The sequence below is a fragment of the Lepidochelys olivacea genome (assembly GCF_965140295.1).
Source record: "Lepidochelys olivacea isolate rLepOli2 genome assembly, chromosome: 16".
NCBI classification, from domain to species: domain Eukaryota; kingdom Metazoa; phylum Chordata; order Testudines; family Cheloniidae; genus Lepidochelys; species Lepidochelys olivacea.
This window is the reverse complement of record NC_140426.1, coordinates 14457496-14474599: the sequence shown is the minus strand read 5'-3', so window position 1 is coordinate 14474599 and position 17104 is coordinate 14457496. Positions and strand designations below refer to the sequence as shown.

At 54.1% G+C, this 17104-nt stretch overlaps 1 protein-coding gene across 1 annotated transcript; it reads right to left on the bottom strand.

The window, feature by feature from the left end:
• PIP5KL1 (phosphatidylinositol-4-phosphate 5-kinase like 1) lies at nucleotides 1–12931 on the bottom strand. The gene is made up of 11 exons (XM_084650065.1): nucleotides 12628–12931; nucleotides 11215–11351; nucleotides 9162–9356; nucleotides 7823–7873; nucleotides 7150–7304; nucleotides 5511–5635; nucleotides 4926–4960; nucleotides 4758–4813; nucleotides 3985–4097; nucleotides 1527–1689; nucleotides 1–765 (listed from the first exon to the last, which is right to left on the bottom strand). Exons 2-11 carry the CDS (start codon nucleotides 11215–11217, stop codon nucleotides 345–347), a joined length of 1317 nt encoding a protein of 438 aa, XP_084506191.1. The 5' UTR covers nucleotides 11218–11351; nucleotides 12628–12931; the 3' UTR covers nucleotides 1–344.
• Nucleotides 12932–17104: the final 4173 nt, after the last annotated feature.

Below are 17104 nucleotides of genomic sequence, written 5' to 3'. Positions count from 1 at the left end.
TGGTTCACAGATTCCCCATTTACTGGGTTCCTTGGACACTTGCAGCACTGACATTGAACCCCATCCCCACAGCACGCTGCAGGACAGCTGCTGCCCACAGGGTCACAGCCCCTCCGACTCTTCAGTTCTGATGCCAGAAACCGGCTCTCAGGATGCTGGGACTGGTCCTTCCGCAGCATTCCAGTAACACAGCGGCAATGCTGCCTTGAGGCTGCCCCCTGGTGGTGCAGGAGATCAGCAGTAGTCAGCTTGCAGCACTGTCTGTGGGCCTGTAACTCTCCCAGCGTGAGAGTGGGGCTGTCTGGGAAGCTGTCATCAGTTTCAGCCCCAGTGCAGGGCCCCACTCATACAGTGTGTGATTCCACCCACTGGCAGAGGCGCCTGGCATAATCTGAGGGGCTGACGGTGGAGAAGGTCTGTCCCCGGTACCGGATGCATTTCCACAGGTGCTCGAGCCTCTTGGGGAAGCTATACACGGTGAACAGGTCAATGATGCCCATGAAGTAGCGGAGCTCCGGGCCATCAAGCAAGTGCAGAGGGCTCCTGCATCTGGGCAGCAAGCGTCGGTTCTGGGCCAGGATGTAGGCCAGATCATGGTCAGGCTTGGCGCTGCTTTGGAAGCTGACATCCTGCACCCCAGAGTTCAGCTCACGCAGTTGGTAGAGGTCGACTTCTCCTACCATCTCAGACACCACAATGTCAGACTCTTCATCCATGATCCCTGACATGGAGGTGAGCAGGGAGCTCTCGGGATTGCTCAAGGACCTGTAGCAGGGAAAGGCCAGGACAGGGAATGGGTGAGATCTTGGGGACACCCCAGATCAAAGTGATAGGAACCAGCAGCTGGTCTGCAGCTTCCCCATTGACTTGGTTCCTTGGACGCTCACAGGCTCCTAAGGTTCAGTCATCTACGGTCATGGATTGTGGGCCTGATTCTCAGTTACACTAAAGCCCTTTATGCCACTTGGCAGGGGAAAGGGTCCCTGAGACCCTCCCCCAGAGGAGAGGGCAGCATACAGCTAGGGTAAGGGCTCTGTGCTAGGCTGCTCCCAGCCCCAGGTGCAGGAGATATGTCAGGAGCAGGCCAGGGGCAGAGCATGGAAGGGAAGGGCATGGCCAGAGATTATAGCTGTTCTCTGCTTCCTAGGGCTCCTAAGCACCTGACGGAAAGAGAGTGAAAGGTAGAGCAGCTCTGAGGCTGCTGGGACTGACACCAGGGACTTAACATCCCCTTTGCCTCATCCTCCAGTTTGGCCACAAAGGAGGAATGCTGTGACTGAGAATCAGGGCCTGCGACACTGAGTCCAACTACGTTCCTGTGGGGTCTCTGCCCTCCCGGGGATGCTGGGTTTCAGGCACTCTGCAGGCTCACCCCAAGCAGCGTGGTAGCTGGGGGCAGAGCCTGTCGTGTCTGCTGCTTGTCCCCAAGCAGCCAGAGCTGCAGGAGGAGCAGAGGGCTGGCTGTGAAAGTGGCAACGCGCTCCCCCTCTGTGCTGAGCGTTCTCTGCAGGAGGCTGATCACTCACTTGGTGGTCCTGAAGATGATGTCTGCAAAGGACAGGTTCTGGCCCTTTTCGTCTGCATGCAGGGCCTGAAATGCCACCAGCAGGCTGTAATCCAGCACGTTCAGCTCCTTCAGGAACTGCGTGTCCACCTGCATCTGGCATAGGAGCCAGGAGCGCTGCTGACCTGCAGGAGAGAGCGGAGAGGCTGATAGACATGAGTGAGAGCCCCAGCCAGGGAGGGGAAGGTCTGATAGCCAGGGATGGGAGATAAGCAAGGACAGTTAGCCTGGGAGGGGGAGGGGCAGTGTTCTGCAGGGGACCAAGCAGATGGGGCCTTGGGCAGGGTGACAGACAGTTCTGATGTAGCAGGATCAGGAGTAGAAGAAGCTGCAGCTGGAGAAGAAACAGCTGCTTGTGGAGGAGAGAGGAGTGCAACTGGAGGCCAGGCAGCAGAAATGAGTCAGTGGAAGGAGACACACAGAGCGGAGAGAGAAATCAAGTGACAGCAAAGATCACAGAGCGATCACAAGAGAATGAGTGAGGGCAGAGGGGAGGGCAGTGCAGAGGGAGAGGATGGCTGCTAGTTCGGGAAATACTGAATGGGAGGGTTACTGGGGTCCCCAGCTTGTAGCTGGCTTGGGACCCAGACTCCATACTGCACACAGCCACCTGCCTGCTGGCCATGGAGCAGCAGGGCTAGATACAGGCCACTCACAGGCTTTGCAGGAGCCCAGAGGCCCAAGCGTCTGCCTGATGAGCTAAAGCAGCGGCTCAGAGCAAGCAGAGGCACACGCAGCCAAGTGCTTGGACAGGCTCCACCTCACTGTGCTCCGGGACTGTCTGTCTCATGTGGTTCCATCAGCATGAAACTTAGCTGGCAAGCTGAAGAAAGAGGTGGTTGGTGCAGATATGGTCGGGGGGAGGGGCGGGGGGGACACGTGATCACCCAGAGCCAATGAGCTGAGCCTTGGAGGAGACAAATAAATAGAAGGTCCTTCATGCTGACTTCAGGGAAATCACTGCCCAGTCTCTGTGCCTCAGTTTCCCCACCCCTCATGATTCTGACCCTCCTCTGCAGATTGCTTGGAGCTCTAGGGACATGAGCCAAGGATCATTATCATCGTCAGCATGGTGATGAATGGGCTAAGCAGGACACCACCATTTCCATCCAGCCTCTCTGCACCAATCTACAACCCTGCAGGGTGGACACACAGGCACATCCTGACCAATAGGAGAAGGGGGTAGAAACCCTATGGGAGACCCTGACCCTCGCTGGGGGGGAGCGGCAGCTGCATGGCAAACCAGGAGCAGCAGGGAGGCTGAATGCAGCAGAAGGTGTCGGGGAATCATGGGAAGAACCAGCTGGGGCAGGAGCCAGGGAACCACATGTGCAACCAAGGTCAGGTCTGCGCAGAAGCTGTGGAGAAGCAATGGAGCTTGGGAACGTGGGCAGAGAGGTTCCAAGGAGACACACCATTAGCTGATCCTGGCCTGGAAACCCACCTCCAGCAGAAACGGAGCTGGAGAGGCACCAGGCAGAGGAGCCCTGACCCTCTATTGAACTACTCCCCACCCCCACAGGCCCACATACAAACCACTTTTGGTTGACCTTAAATTGCAAGATTTCAAGCCACTTTCCCCTTTTGCTAGTCCTAGTAAAATACCCCTTCCTTTAGCCCAGTGTCTGACTTGTCAGTGACCCATGAGGGCTAGCGCCTAGCATCTAAAGTGTCTTCGGAGCCTGCCTCCAAGTCACAGTACACCTGGTGTGCTCCTAGTGCCTTTGGGGTTTGCTGGGCCACAGCCCTAACAATTACCCCATCATCACGGGGTAGCAGGACATCTGCCATCTTGGCTGACACCTGGGGATGGAACCAGGAACCGCAGCCGTAACCCCCAAGACTCTATAGCTTGAGCTAAAGAGCCAGGATCCGAGGGGCAGTTATGGTCATTCCGACAGGAGGTTCCGTCCACTTCCCAGCGAGTCAGCATCCATGTCATAAAACCAGCTCACACCACCAATTGGCTTCCCACGCTGGCGGCCTCAGCAGTGAGGCCAGGAGTGAACAGGGCCACAGACTGAATTACCGGCTTCTCCCTAGAGGTGGCTGCCTTCAGCTCAGGTGTGAGGCACTTTGGCAAGGTGGCTGCGGGAGGGGATGTCGTACCTTTTTGGTGAATAGAGCACTTAGGCCTCCGGATACATGGATCCTGCATCTTTCTCCAGCGCTAAGCTGGGTCATTCTCTTTCCTCTCTCTCTCTCTCTTTCTCCCATCAACCTATGATTAATTCACAACCTTCCAGATTGGGACCGATGTAATGAGGAGGTTTAGCTAAGCGGGGTGTGGTAGATGGATAGAGACAGAGGCTGGATGGTGGGTGGATTGAATGGCAGACGGCTGGACAGTATGAAGTGGGTGGGTGTCCCAGCGGGTCGCCCTGCCTCCCCGGGCCTTCCTTGGCCAGGGAAGTACTCACCCAGGTGGATGGAATTTCCTTCGAAGTTGAGATCCTTCAGCACCACGATGACTTGGCTGCCCCCAGGGGCGGGCTCCGTCCAGCGATTCACCTGACACCCTTTAATGTCGTACCTGCACATGGCAATTAGGATAGGTGATTCCTGAACCCCTGTTTAACCCTTTCTGCACCACACCCTAGGCATGACATACAAGAGAGCCCATCGCAGCCGTGGGTCGGAAGGGGGAGGAAAGTATCTCATTGGGCTGCACCATTTGAGAGTGCAAAGGTAGGGTGACCAGATGACCCGATTTTATAGGGACAGTCCCGATATTTGAGTCTTTTTCTTATATAGAAGCCTATTACCCCCCACCCCCATCCCGATTTTTCACACTTGCTGTCTGATCACCCTATGCAAAGGGGTTATGCCCATGGACTTTGAAAAGGGTTCAGTGCTCAGTAATTTTTCCATGAAATATTCATGCTCATCAGTAGGTTCATATCCCTTTCAGTCTGCAGCCACTAGAGGGTGACATGATCACCCACGTTTTATCAGGGTTGCTTGTGCGATATCAGAGTTTGTAAACTCACAGCTGCAGCTATTAGAGGGCAAAGGAACAACACACATGGGAGCAGGTCTGACATTCCCTTTGCTAGTGGGCAGTGGTGACACACACATTGCAGAGGGGCAGACAGCCACAAAGGCAGGACATTATTCCAGAGAGGAGAGGACTGTACAAATCCCTCTGATTCCAGAGCCATGACCCCTCTAACCGCATGGGCCTGTAACTCACCGTTCAAGGATTCTCTCGTCGGGATAGAACACGCTCTGCATGATGATGAAGTATTTCTAGAGGAGAGAGAAGAGACTTGATGGAAACCGGCACAGAGATGGAGTTGGCTGTGCCAAAGATGGGGCTGGTGGCACGTGACACGGACTCCGACAGGCAGATGGAACCTACCTTCTTCTCCTGAGGCACGATGATGCTGTGAACCCCTGGAAGGGAGGAGACAAGGGGAAAGTTCAGAGAACACAGACCACAATTGGCAGTCTGGCCCGCTGGCGGCTCTGACACCCCCATTAACCAGCAGGGACACTGAGTACCGTGTCCAGGGTACAAGGGCCTTGCAACCTGGGTTTCAAAAATCTTAAACATGGTTGCAGCCAAACAGGCTGTACCCAGGTATGGCTAGCAAGGAGGAGGACAGGCCAGACTGGTTGAGAGCAGGGCTTAGAGCCACCTGCTATAGACAAGGTCCCTTCTCAGGCTGGAACCCAGTGGTTCTCGATACACTGCCCAGCAAAAGCCTGTTAGATCCTCACTTGGCAGCCTTGACTTCTGGTCCCCTGAATAGTGACTTGGCTCAAGCAGAATCACAGGGGATAGGCGAGATGAGGTTCCCCCTCAGAAGGTCCTAGGCCATGTCTCCCAGGTGCCATGTCCCACCATCTCCTCTCTGTTAGGTACTGTCCCAAGCCGGACTGTTCTCCCTGGTGTTTATGGAGCCTCAGTCTTTCCCCGCAGCATGTCGGAGGTGGTTCTTACCCAGGAACTTGACGAGGAGGGAGTGGGGGTATCTCTCAAGGTGCTGGATGTACTTGGGCAGGTTGGAGAGGAGGAACCGGATCTCTCTCTTACTCTGAGTCTTCAGGAAGAAGCATTTGTTGTTCCTACAGCACGAGGAGGCTGAGAGTTACCCCCGGGCTCTTGATGGGGATAGGGGGAAGCGAGAGTCCTCATGTCCTGATCAGACCCAGGACACACTCAGCTCCCCAGGTATGTTCCTATATGCCCAACATCTGCACACTGTGTGTCCACCCCTCCCCCCACAGCAGCAATAACCGACCATTTGGAGTTTTGCCATGAAGACACACATGTGACCCGTCTCCCTTCTTAGCATCGCCAGGACACTGCAAAGGCGTCCTGACTGCTGCTATGAGGAATTGCCCCTTGCTAGTGAATATCCGACACGAACGGTTCTGATCAGCACCCCCAATACTTTATCCATACCCACACACTGTCCCATACCCAGAGACTGGACAGAAACAACACTCTGGGACATACGCTGTCCAAAAATACAGATAGCCTCCCAGTCACACACGGAAACCACCGCAGAGCAGGGGACAAAACACAAGCGTGATCTCCCACCTAATAAATGGGTAGCCTCCCCTCCCCAAACCCATGCAACTACCCACACTGTCCATGGTCTGACATATCCACCAGGTCATGCCAAAATGCAACACACACTTACACACCCTAACATATTGGGTACCTACGCAAATCTAACAAAACACAGATCCATCCTCTCTCCCTCCCGTTACAGCCAAGTGCACACAGCATCACGCACCCATTGCATCTGCACACACAAGCCACATACAATGCCCTATATCAGGGGTTCTCAAACTTCATTGTGCCATGACCCCCTTCATGACCAAGGAAGGGGGGAGACCTGAGCCTGCCCGAGCCCCACTGTCCTGGCTGGGGAGATCAAAGCCCAAGCCTCGTTGTCCTGGATGTAGGGGGGCAAAGACGAATCCCAAGGGCTTCAGCCCCAGGCAGGGGACCTGTAACTCTGAGCCCCTCCACTAAGGGCTGAAGTCCTCATGCTTTGGCCCCAGGTGGTGGGCCTTGGGCTTGGGCCCCAATCCCCAGAAAATCTAACGCCAGCCTCCGCAACCCCATTAAAACGGGATTGCAACCCACTTTGGGGTCCCAACCCTCTGGCCTACATTATAGCAGAGGCAGCATATTCGTGCTGGTTGTTACATGGGTCAGCTGCTGGGTGCTCTCTGATCACGACAGATCTTTCTAGTCAGTAGTAAGTTATCTTCTTGATTGCTGGTTCACTTAGGCAGTTAGTTCTGAAAGGCACGGTACAAATAGATCTTAGGCCAAATTCTGCCTTCAGACGTTCACCTGTCTTCCTGTGGATATCAGTAGGTGTTAGGCGGGAGTACCTGAGGTTAAATTGGCTGTCATTGATCACCTAGAGGAGTGGTTTTCAGCCTGGGGTCTGCAGATCCCTGGGGGTCCGCAGACTATGTCTAAGATTTCCAAAGGGGTCTGCAGCTCCATTCAAAATTTTGTACGGGTCCGCAAATGAAAAAAGGCTGAAAACCACTGACCTAGACCATTGAGCTCTCAGAGAGCGCAGACCTCTCTCTGTACCCATGGGAAGACTCACGTCAGGAAGAAGTCGGCCTTGCTCTTGGAGTTGCTGATGAACTGCAGGTAGGAGCTCCCGGAAGACAGGGACAGCTGGTATTCCTTCTCCGATATGCCCAGCAAGTGCCTGAAGTAAGCGAAGGCCGGGCCACCATACGTACGCATCTCAAAGCCCTGCAGCGACCCGGGAGGACCAAGAGGTGAGACCAGGTTCTACTGTACCATGCTACCCGGCACGCATGCTAGGCTGCCAAGTGCTTTCACCCCACCTCCCCCAGTCAGCTGGAAAGGCGGGGGAACAACTGCTACCGGCTGGCCCACAGGGAGCTGGGAATAGCAACAGCATCTCGGTCCTCCCTCAAAGCTACAGAACGCAGACATGGCTACTGTTGGACTAGAGAGTCAGCACAGGTGACTGGTGGAGGTTGTATGGATGTGCCTCTGCATATGTATGTATACGAGACGGTGTGGATAGGTATGGATGTGGGTGGGAGGTATAGAAATAGGGGGGTGGCTATCTGCAGCTCTGATGGACCCTGGGGATAGCTGTATGGTTAGGGTGTGCGGGTACAGGTAGGGGTTGGGGGGTGGCTCAGGAATCCTGCGACAGGTCCGTGTTAGTGAACTGGGCCTGGTGTACCAAAGCCTCTGGCCGGGGCCTGTGCTTTTTCCCTGCTGTGGTGAGTTCCTACCTCATGGGCCTGCTTCAGCACTGCCTTGCAGTCTGTGTCACTCAGGGCATCCTGGCAAGGAGAGAGAGACAGAGAGTGAGTGCACTGCAAGGGGACTTCTCCCCATTCACGTTCGCTGCTTCGCCGACCTTCCCAATGGGCCTTCCGGAAAGCAAATACGAAATGATCTGGGGGAGGGAGGGGGAAGGGAAATCGGCCTGGGAGTGTGGGGACTGCAAGAAACATGATGGCAACTAGAGGGAGTACACCGGCCTCTGGGCTCACCCCAGCCCCAGGCCTGCCCCATCTCTCTCCATCTCTTTCCCCTGCTCTGCCCCAGTGCTGTGGATGGAACTGATGCGGGACAGTTATTCCTGTCTTTTTGAACCCCTTCTCCTCACTGCTAGCCAGCTGTCACCATCCTGCCACAGGAGGTCAGGATTTCCTCAGCAGGGATAGCCCCCCCCATCTACCCACCTCATGCTTCTCTGGTTCCCATCATTGCAGGATCTCAGCCCCCTGGCACAGACTTCTCCATTTGCTAAGGGGAACGCTTCTTGCAGCCCCTGGTCTAGCAGGTCTCTTATTATTGTAAAGGCCTTTTGTCCTCTGGCTCTCTCTATGAAGCTGTGCCCGCCCTGTTAGCCCCCGTGTAGGGCCGGAGTCCCATCTCAGTCACTCTGGTCTGAATATGCAGGGAAATTCATGGAGTACCACCAAGAGGCTGGCTCACTCCACATAATGTCCAGTGAGTCCGGGGGGGGGGGTCACGGGAATGCTGGGATGGGGGCCAACCCTGGGCTTGAGTTGGTGTGCGCATGACACAGATCACTAGCTACCCCCATCCCTGGGGGCAAGGGGCGGGGAGTCCCCTACAGAGCAGCCTGTTCTCCCTCCAGCAGGAGAGGGGCCACTTTGCTCTTGTCAGTCAGGAGTTTGCTCTGATCACCTGTGCAGAGCTGCGCCGGGCTGCTAGCCAAGCAGTGCGTTTGAGCCACCAGTTTGGCTGGGCCAGCCAGGGCCGAATTTCACATCAGTTCGTCAGCGTTCTCCAAAGAGGGAGCACTAGCCTAGTTCTTAAAGTAGGGGGCTGCCTGGCTGCCTCGCCCTAGGACATGGGCCCGGCCCTTCCCCTCTCAGTGTCAGGGGGATGCAAAGCACTTGGGGCTCCTTGACTGCGGGGAGACAGGAGGGAGGAGAATGGGATCATGACGGGAGCGCTTAGGAGGCTGCACACCTTTGCTACAGCAGCACACCCACTGGTAGCCCCATGCTGGGGGAGAAGGCTGTGTAGGAGTCTCGTCGTTCGTATGGTCGGGCAGCTGGGGAGGCGAATGAGCCTGTCCCGGGAGGTACTCACCGCAGGCGGGTTGTCAATGGCCTCTTGGATGGCGGCCCTGAGCCCCACCTTCAACATGCAGGTCAGGTCATAAAACTCGTGCTCCCCGTTGATCTCAAAGAGGCCCAGGAGCTTCCACTTCTGGCGGAGCTTCCAAAGGAACCTGCGCTTCAGCGTGAGAGACCTCCGGCCCCTCGTGCTCTCCGGGGCATCCGTCTGCAGGGGACAAGGCCCAGTCGAGGAGTCAGAGGAGAGAGCAGGGCTCCATCCGGAGACGGAAAGCCCCGGAGTCCCTGGGCAGAGAAGAACCAACCTGTTCCCAGCAGACAGTGAGGGGCATAGGACCTGAGCTTGAAGAGGTTTGAGGGAAGATGGATGACTGGCAAAGTGGGGGGAGTTCAGAGAGGAACAACAGCAAGGACCAGGGGGCTGAAGGGGAGTAAACTCCCTCTGGTCCTTGAGTGAGATCCCAGACCCACTGACATCAATGCCAAAGTTCCCATGTACTTCAAGCAGGCCAGGATTTTGCCCCTGGAGAACATTTGAACTCCTGGTGAAAGAGCCAAACACTTAGTCCTCGCGGAGACAGGAGCAGTGTGCGTGCAAGAGTCAGAGCCAGGCAGGCCAGACAGAATGGTGGTTATCGCTCTGCTGAAAGGCACTAGTGGCTGCCACCAGTGGGGGCTGTAATCCAGGGACAATCACACACCTCAGTAAAACCGATGGGGGCGCCAAGCACTCTCTGTCAGACTCCCTAGAAGGAGCACTTAACCCTTGTGTGTAAGGAAAACAGCTACAACCAAGAGAGGCTACCGCCCAAGACACTGAGTCACATGGCCAGGTCTGAGTTAGCCCAGTAGCATAACAGGGGTTTCCCTGATTGCGGGAACTAGGATATCAGTTTGCAGCTTGAGTGGGAACAGCTAATTTAGACCCCATCATTTTGTACATATAGTTGTATTAGCAGATATTAACTTTTTATCATTTTTGTATGTTAATCTCTCATAATTCTTTTATATGCTAACCATAAGCCTTTTTATTTTGTGTATCTATATATTTATTGTCCTATATATATTGAAATTAAAAAGTTCTTTGTCCTTTAATTGAACCTAATGGGCAAAGAACATGAGAATGGCCAGACTGGGTCAGACCAATGGTCCATTTAGCCCAGTGTCCTGTCTTCTGACCGTGGTCAATGCCAGGTGCTTCAGGGGGAATGAAGGAACAGGTCATCATCAAGTGATCCATCCACTGGGACAATGAACTCAATGATGAAATGCGTATAATCTTTTACCCTGATCTTATTAATATAGGCCAGATGTCCCAGGAAGAGACACACCCACCCACCCACAACCAACTACTACAAAGTTTCTACAGAAGGATGTTATAAACAAAATGAGGTGACTGATACAGGATACTTGTTATGACAGATGGGCTCTGTAATGGATGAAATAATGCACCACTGAAAGGTGTTTTTAAATCATTTAAGCACTGTCAGTAGTCACAGCTGTTAGTAATAATGACTGGATTAGAGATTCTTTTTTGCTCATCAGTCAGGTAAACTGAGGATGACATTCCAAGAAATTCCATTAGTAATGAGGAAAACAGAACATATGGTAAAAATAATTATGAGAAAATATTTTCCCTTCCAAAAAAGGAGTTTCTTTGTCTCACACACTATAAAAGGACATAGGTTTGGGGTGTTAGATAGGGAACGAACACTGTCGGCATTCCTCCAGTACAGAGGAGGGGATTCAACTACTTTCTCTTCACCGTCTACAGGGGGGTGGCAAAGCATCTGTTCCTTCTGTATAGAGCTGTATCAATCTCTGATTGATAATCTAGATTAAATCAATTCCGTATGAGCCTGTCATCTGACAATCGCAAATCGCTATTCAATTCAAACACCCAACGTTGGGATTATGTTTTCCAAAGTGCATTACTTTGCACTTATCAACACTGCACCTTCCCTCCCGTCTATCGTCACATGCCATCTCCCAGTCACCACTGCAAGTCACCAGTCAGCTCTCTGTAGACTAGTTTGAGAACGCCTATAAAATACAATATGACTCACCATGGCTTCTCTCTGAATGTCAGGCCTCAGCTCTACAGTGAACGCTACCTGCTGATGCTGCTGGCACAAAGGATTCCTACCAACGAACCCCAGTCCATAGCCCACGGGGCACACCGTCCATGCTGGCGGGAACCAGCCTGTGCAAAGCAAGAGCACAGGGTGCAATGATTGGTCAGTGCAGCAACCAGACAAAGCACAGTTAGATGGAGCATGCATGCATGAAGTGGGGAGTGCAACATGAAAAACCAGCTGCCTTAGTGCCGGGGGCATGAATCAGTGTGCGGAGCAACAGCTGAACCCAGGTAAAAATACAGATCACTGCTTGGGCAGAGCAGTGGCAGGAAGATGGGCTTGAGTGAGCTCTGACTGGCCTGCTGGATGGGATCAGCAGTGAAGTGGGACCAAACAGGGCGAGTCTAGACTCCAAAGGGAGTTAGGTGCTGGGTGGGTCCCAGACTGACTGACATCGAGAGACTTTACCTCATGGAGCACAGGAGTCGAAAAGCTAGAACCCACGGGCTTGCGGAAGCCTTGGCACTAACGCAGTCAACAGTTCGAGACGGTCCGATTTTAGGAAGGCAAATTTGGGGAAATTACAGAGCCATAGGGCCTGCTCTCATTGAAACAGGGTGAGAGCCGCTGCTGGCTTCAATGTATCACTGTGACCCTCTTCTTAACCACTTCCCAGAGCTCCTCTCAGGATGAGGCTCCATGAGCCCCTTCTGGGGGAGGGCACAAGGGCTACTCCAGAACGGCTCCCCATGGGGACCCTATTCTGCAGTCCGTCCCCTGTGTTCTGGAATGACTCCTGCGCTTTGTGAGCATGGTCACCGTTCCAGAATAGAATGTCCACACACGGAGCCATTCTGGAATCGCTGTGGCAGAATAGCTTATTCCACAACAGTTGTTCTGGTCAGTTTCTCTATGCAGACAAGCCCTTTGGTCTCAGAACATCCTAGTTTAGACTCTCCTCATGATGATGATGATGATGATGATGCCTATTCATCTGCATTCCAGTAGTGGCCCAGGCACCCCGGCAGAGACCAGGACGCTGGGGTGCTAGGCGCTGTACAACGAGCCGGTCCCTGCCCCAAGAGCTCTGAAGAAGTCACCGGGTGCTGGGGGAGGCAGGGGGAAAGGCAGACCCGGTAGCAGCGCTCCCAGCAGGAAATGAGCCTGATCCCGGGGCTCCCCGTCCTGCTGGGGGAGGACAGCCCAGCCCAGGGACAGCTTGCTGCCGGTTTGGGGGGCAGGGTGGGCAGCGGCCCGCCCCTTCCCAACCCCGGGAGCGGGGGTCTCATGGCATTCAGCCGGGGGTCCGGGGCGCGGGCAGGGGGCGCCGGCTGTGAGCGCAGGGCCCCGCTGAGCTCTGCCCCGGAGTGAGGGGGGCGGCGTGGCCCTGTTAGCACCTACCTCTGCGGGCGTCCTCTGCAACCGCGGGCCCCGCCGCCTGGCCCCGCCGCGCCCCACATCACTGCCCGCCCGCGCCAGCCCGCAGCCGCCTCCCCGAGCCCCCGGGCTGCTGCTGCATCGCTCCTGTCCCTAGCAGGCGCCCTCCGGCTCCCGGCGGCGGAGGCTGGCGGCCCCGGACCCCCTGCCGCAGCGGCGGCGGCTGCCCAAGGGCTGCCCGCTGCAGAGCGGAGCGGGTGACATCAGCCTGCCGGCAGCTGGCCCCGTTGGCAGCAGTGCCGCGGCGGGCGGGGGAAAGGCAGAGGAGACCGCGGCCCGCACTCCCCCGGCGGGGGTGGGTCTTGGCCCTGCCAGAGGGTGCAGGGTTAACAGCTGCCAACGTGTAGCCGTCCTCAGCACGGGCCGCCTTCCAAGGCTTCATCCCCACCCATCCCTGCAGAGCAGGTAGCTGGAGCCCCGTTTGGGGGAAACTGAGGCAGAGAACAGGGCAGTCACTTGCCCAGGGTCACCCGGGGAGTCATTGTCGGAGTCCTGCTTTGAGCACAAGAGACCTAGGTTCCAATTCTGCCCTCAGACCATTAGACCAGAGGCCTTCAAGCCCTGAGCTCTGCACCTGCCCACACAAGGTATTCACCTGGCATTCAGGGGCAGCACCCTGCAAGTTTTTCATGAAGAAACAGGGGGCATCTCGAGCCCTTATGGCTGCAAGGAAAATCTTCCAAAGGTGATGGGTGTGTAGCGGACACAGTTCTGTCTGCCTGAGTCTGCAGGCAGCCTGGGACAACAGCTCTAGGAGGGAGGTGAACAGCCTGGATGGAGCAGTAAGTATTAAGTCAAATTACCACATGGTCAGAGCCAGGTTTTCATGTAACATGGGTGACCAGCTGCCTGGGGCAACCACTGCAAGTGTGCGAGCAACGCAGGTCACGTGCCACCGAACCCTGGCAGGCTGCAGCACCCAAGAGATTTTTTTTCTCCCCCTGAATGACAAGTTTAGTGACCACATTAGGGCCATATCCTCTCCCCTACCAGCATTGGGCCAGCCGCCCCTCATCATTCTCCTGATTGCTTGTATTGTTATTGATGGGAGATCTGCTGTGGATTGAGGGGTGTAAATGGACCTGCCTTTGCAGGCTCAGTCCTGGCCCAGCATTTGAAATCAATTGCCCTGAGTTTCAGAAGTACTGAGAACCCTGGAGTTCCCACCGACATTGGGGGGGACTGCAGGTGCTCAGCATCTCTGAAAGTCAGGCCCAGAATGACACTGACTCCTCAGCACTGGGCCAGAGCTCCCAGAGCAGCGATTGGCACGGGGCAGAATAAAGCAACCAGGATGGTCCTGATGGAGGCTGGAACTCTGTCCTCGCCTCACCCTGTGGGGAAGACAGGCCTTCAGATAACCCCCATTGCCTGTATTGCACTTTCCAGCCCAGGAGCAAGGAACCATTTCACACTTTGCACTGGGGGGAGCTGAAGCCCCAAGGGGGGAAGTGACTTGCCTGAAGTCATCCAGTGAGTTGGTGCCAGAGCAGAGAATAGAAGCCAGATCCCGACTCCCAGCTCTGATCCCAAGAACAGCCCTTTCCAGATCCATGTGGGGGAGGCAGGAGGGACCCTAACCAAGTGCAGAAGCCCGAAGGCCAGGGGAGGGACCGTGCGATGCCCTGCAGGATCCTGCCAAGAATCCCAGGCAGCACACCTGGAGCAGAACACATACCATATTCACCCTAATAGCCCCTTTCTTCCAGGCTGCCAGATACCTTTGTACTGTATGAATAAGAATAGCATCTGCAGCAACATGGGCCAGGACAAAGCTCCATGGGCTCTGGCCCCTTATGCGTTTGGACGAAGCGGGTGTCAGGGGTGCATTCCCTGCAGTAAGATGCATTGTGGAGGGAATGATGCTATCCACTGACTCCCCTGCTCAGGGCAGATCTATGTGACATACAGCCAGGACACCACGACCTCCCTCAGCCGTTACCACAGGTCAGCTCCAAACAGTGGGAAATCGGGGGGAAAACAAGCAGAGAGGAGACAAGGCCCTGGTGGGCAGCACCACAAAAAGGGCACTGTGGGAGCCAGCCAGGCAGCTGCCTCAGCCCGGCTTTGTCAGCACATTTCAGTGACAGCCCGTGTCTTCCTGTGTGTGGCAAGGAGCCAGGAATCCAGGCAAAACCACAGCCCTTTCCAAGAAGCAGCTTAGCTGAGACATGGGCCCTAGGGCCTCTAGTGTGGGGTGGGGAAAGGACTTGAGGCCTCACTCCTGGATGGTACTCGCCCTTCCTGGGATTTACTCCTGGCCATCCCCTGACAGAGTGTCAGGGGAGCCCTGTCCCCTAACTCTCATGGGAGAAGCTCCCACCATCCTCCTGCCTTCGCCCTTGAAGCAAGTGCAGGTTCCGCAACCAACCTGTCCCCTTTGGGGTTTTCCTCCCGGCTTCTCCAGTTTAATGGTCCAGTTTCCTTCCTTTCCCTTTGGTCTTTAGGAGGAAGAGGCCGGGGTTGCTTCTTTTGTTGGCATCTTTCCAGGAGTGAGACAGGACTTTCCACCCCTTGCACGGGACTCCCTCCCTTGCTCTGGGGGGGCCACTGAAGGAGCTGTTGTAATAATTGGGGTGTAGCAAGCCTCCCTCAATTGTGAGCTCAGCTGGCAGGCAGTGGGTGAAAGGTCACACACATCTGACAATCATCTAGAACAATAAGTGCTGACAGAGAAAGGTACAAAAGGGCCACAAAGACTGGCTTAATCTGCTGACACCAACCGAGGTCTGTTAAGATTGTGACTGGTAAACTAGAGGAGAATGGAATCGGAGATTAATGGACCAAAACTGGCATGTCGGATATTATGTCTAACTGGTGGTCACCCATTGCCCCCCTTTGGGATCCTTTAAAGAGATTTTGGGGGGACTGAATAGGGGGATTCCCTCAAGCAAAAGTCAATAGAGCTCTGCTTTGCTCTAGAGACTCTGCCTTCGTTGGTGAGCCTTGAGCATTGGGACCTCCAGCCTAGCGCACTGTGAGGCTGCCTGGACCAATGAAGACCTCTGCCTGATAGAGCAGGATCTCGTGTGTAGCTTCCCTTTCTTCGAGTATTCCCTTCCATTGCCGCTATCTTCCTCCTGTCCTCATTCTCGGCTTTTCACCTGATCCTGGAATCTGCCAGCCCAAAGCATCTGTCCGTGACTGACTAACTACCATGTATCCTGAGAACATCAACAAAAAGCTGCATTTCCCCATGCTTGCTATCCTTTCTCCCCTCCATTTCTGTATCTTGGCTGTCAAAAGCAGAAAAAGTAACCATCATTAACAGGGGCCAACTCAACATTGAGCAACAGAACTAACCCTTTCTTCCCCGTTAAGAAAGATTGCTTGAAAAAATAAGAGACTAAGCAATCTTCTTATGTGGCCTCTCCATTACTGCAAGTGTGCAACCAACGTAGCCCAGTCAATATGATCTTCAGCTAATCTCTTGATGGATGAATAGTCCTTTTAATCCATCCAGGATACCACATTATCCATCCAATATCTTCTTTTTCTGTCTCATGTTCTTCTGCCATCAACTTTCCCTTCAAGTGCCTGTAAACATGCATCGCCCACGGAACCCCATAAAATGTGCCCTGCAAATCAAATCTTTCTTTTCGTAAAATCTCTAACTAGGGTTTGCTGAGTTCCAATCATCTCCAGTACCTTTTTGTTGGTTACATGGTCTAGCCATGAGATTTTCAGAATTCTTCTGACCCATTATTTGGAGGATTGTAGTTTATAATCAACTGTTTGAATGTCCGGATTTCACAGCTGTAATTTAACACAGACCAAATGTAAGCTTTTAAGAGTCGGAATTTAGTCTTCAGATTTATGTCCCTTCTCACCAGATGTTTATTGCTCCACAATGTCTCTTCCGCTCTTGCTAGTTTGGTGCTGACATCCCATCTTCCATCTTCAGTAATGATCCTTCCAAAGTAGCAATCATTTCTCATTTGCTGTAAAGTAATACCATTTCAGTGATACCCACTCTGAAAAAGAGACTTTGGTAAGTTTGGATTGTTTGTTTTGCAGAACCCCTCCTTTAGTCCCAGAAGATGATATTAAACTGAACAGCTGGGCCAGAGCCTAGCAGGAAGGGTGAGAAAGCCGAGGGTAAGCAAGAAAGCAACGGGCAACAAGGAATCCAGAATCTCATCTTCTGTTCAACACATGCTGCACACAGAGAGCATATAGCTGGGAGAGAGCGCAGTGGGCTTGCTCAATAGACATGGGAGTTCATTTTTTCTGCCACTCTTCTAAAGCAATAAGGGTGTTAACATTGTTATGACTAAAGCTCAACTGACTGGCCCTGGTGAGCTGTTTCAGGCTTTGCTCCAAAGGCATCTGCAACGCCCAGGGTAGCTGGTGGCCCCAAGCATGGCAGGGCTCCTTCCTGCTTGAGGAAAGAGCAGACACCTCATCCATGGTGAGCCTTCATCCCTGCAGCTTCTAGAAC

What these genes read in the sequence shown, in the direction of transcription:
- PIP5KL1 (XM_084650065.1), bottom strand. An exon ending in CCTCCTCGTCAAGTTCCTGG is followed by an intron (nt 4,961 to 5,510) that starts GTAAGAACCACC and finishes CCTCCCTTCCAG; the next exon opens with GGGTTCACAGCATCATCGTG. An exon ending in TCGTGCCTCAGGAGAAGAAG is followed by an intron (nt 4,814 to 4,925) that starts GTAGGTTCCATC and finishes TCTCTCCTCTAG; the next exon opens with AAATACTTCATCATCATGCA.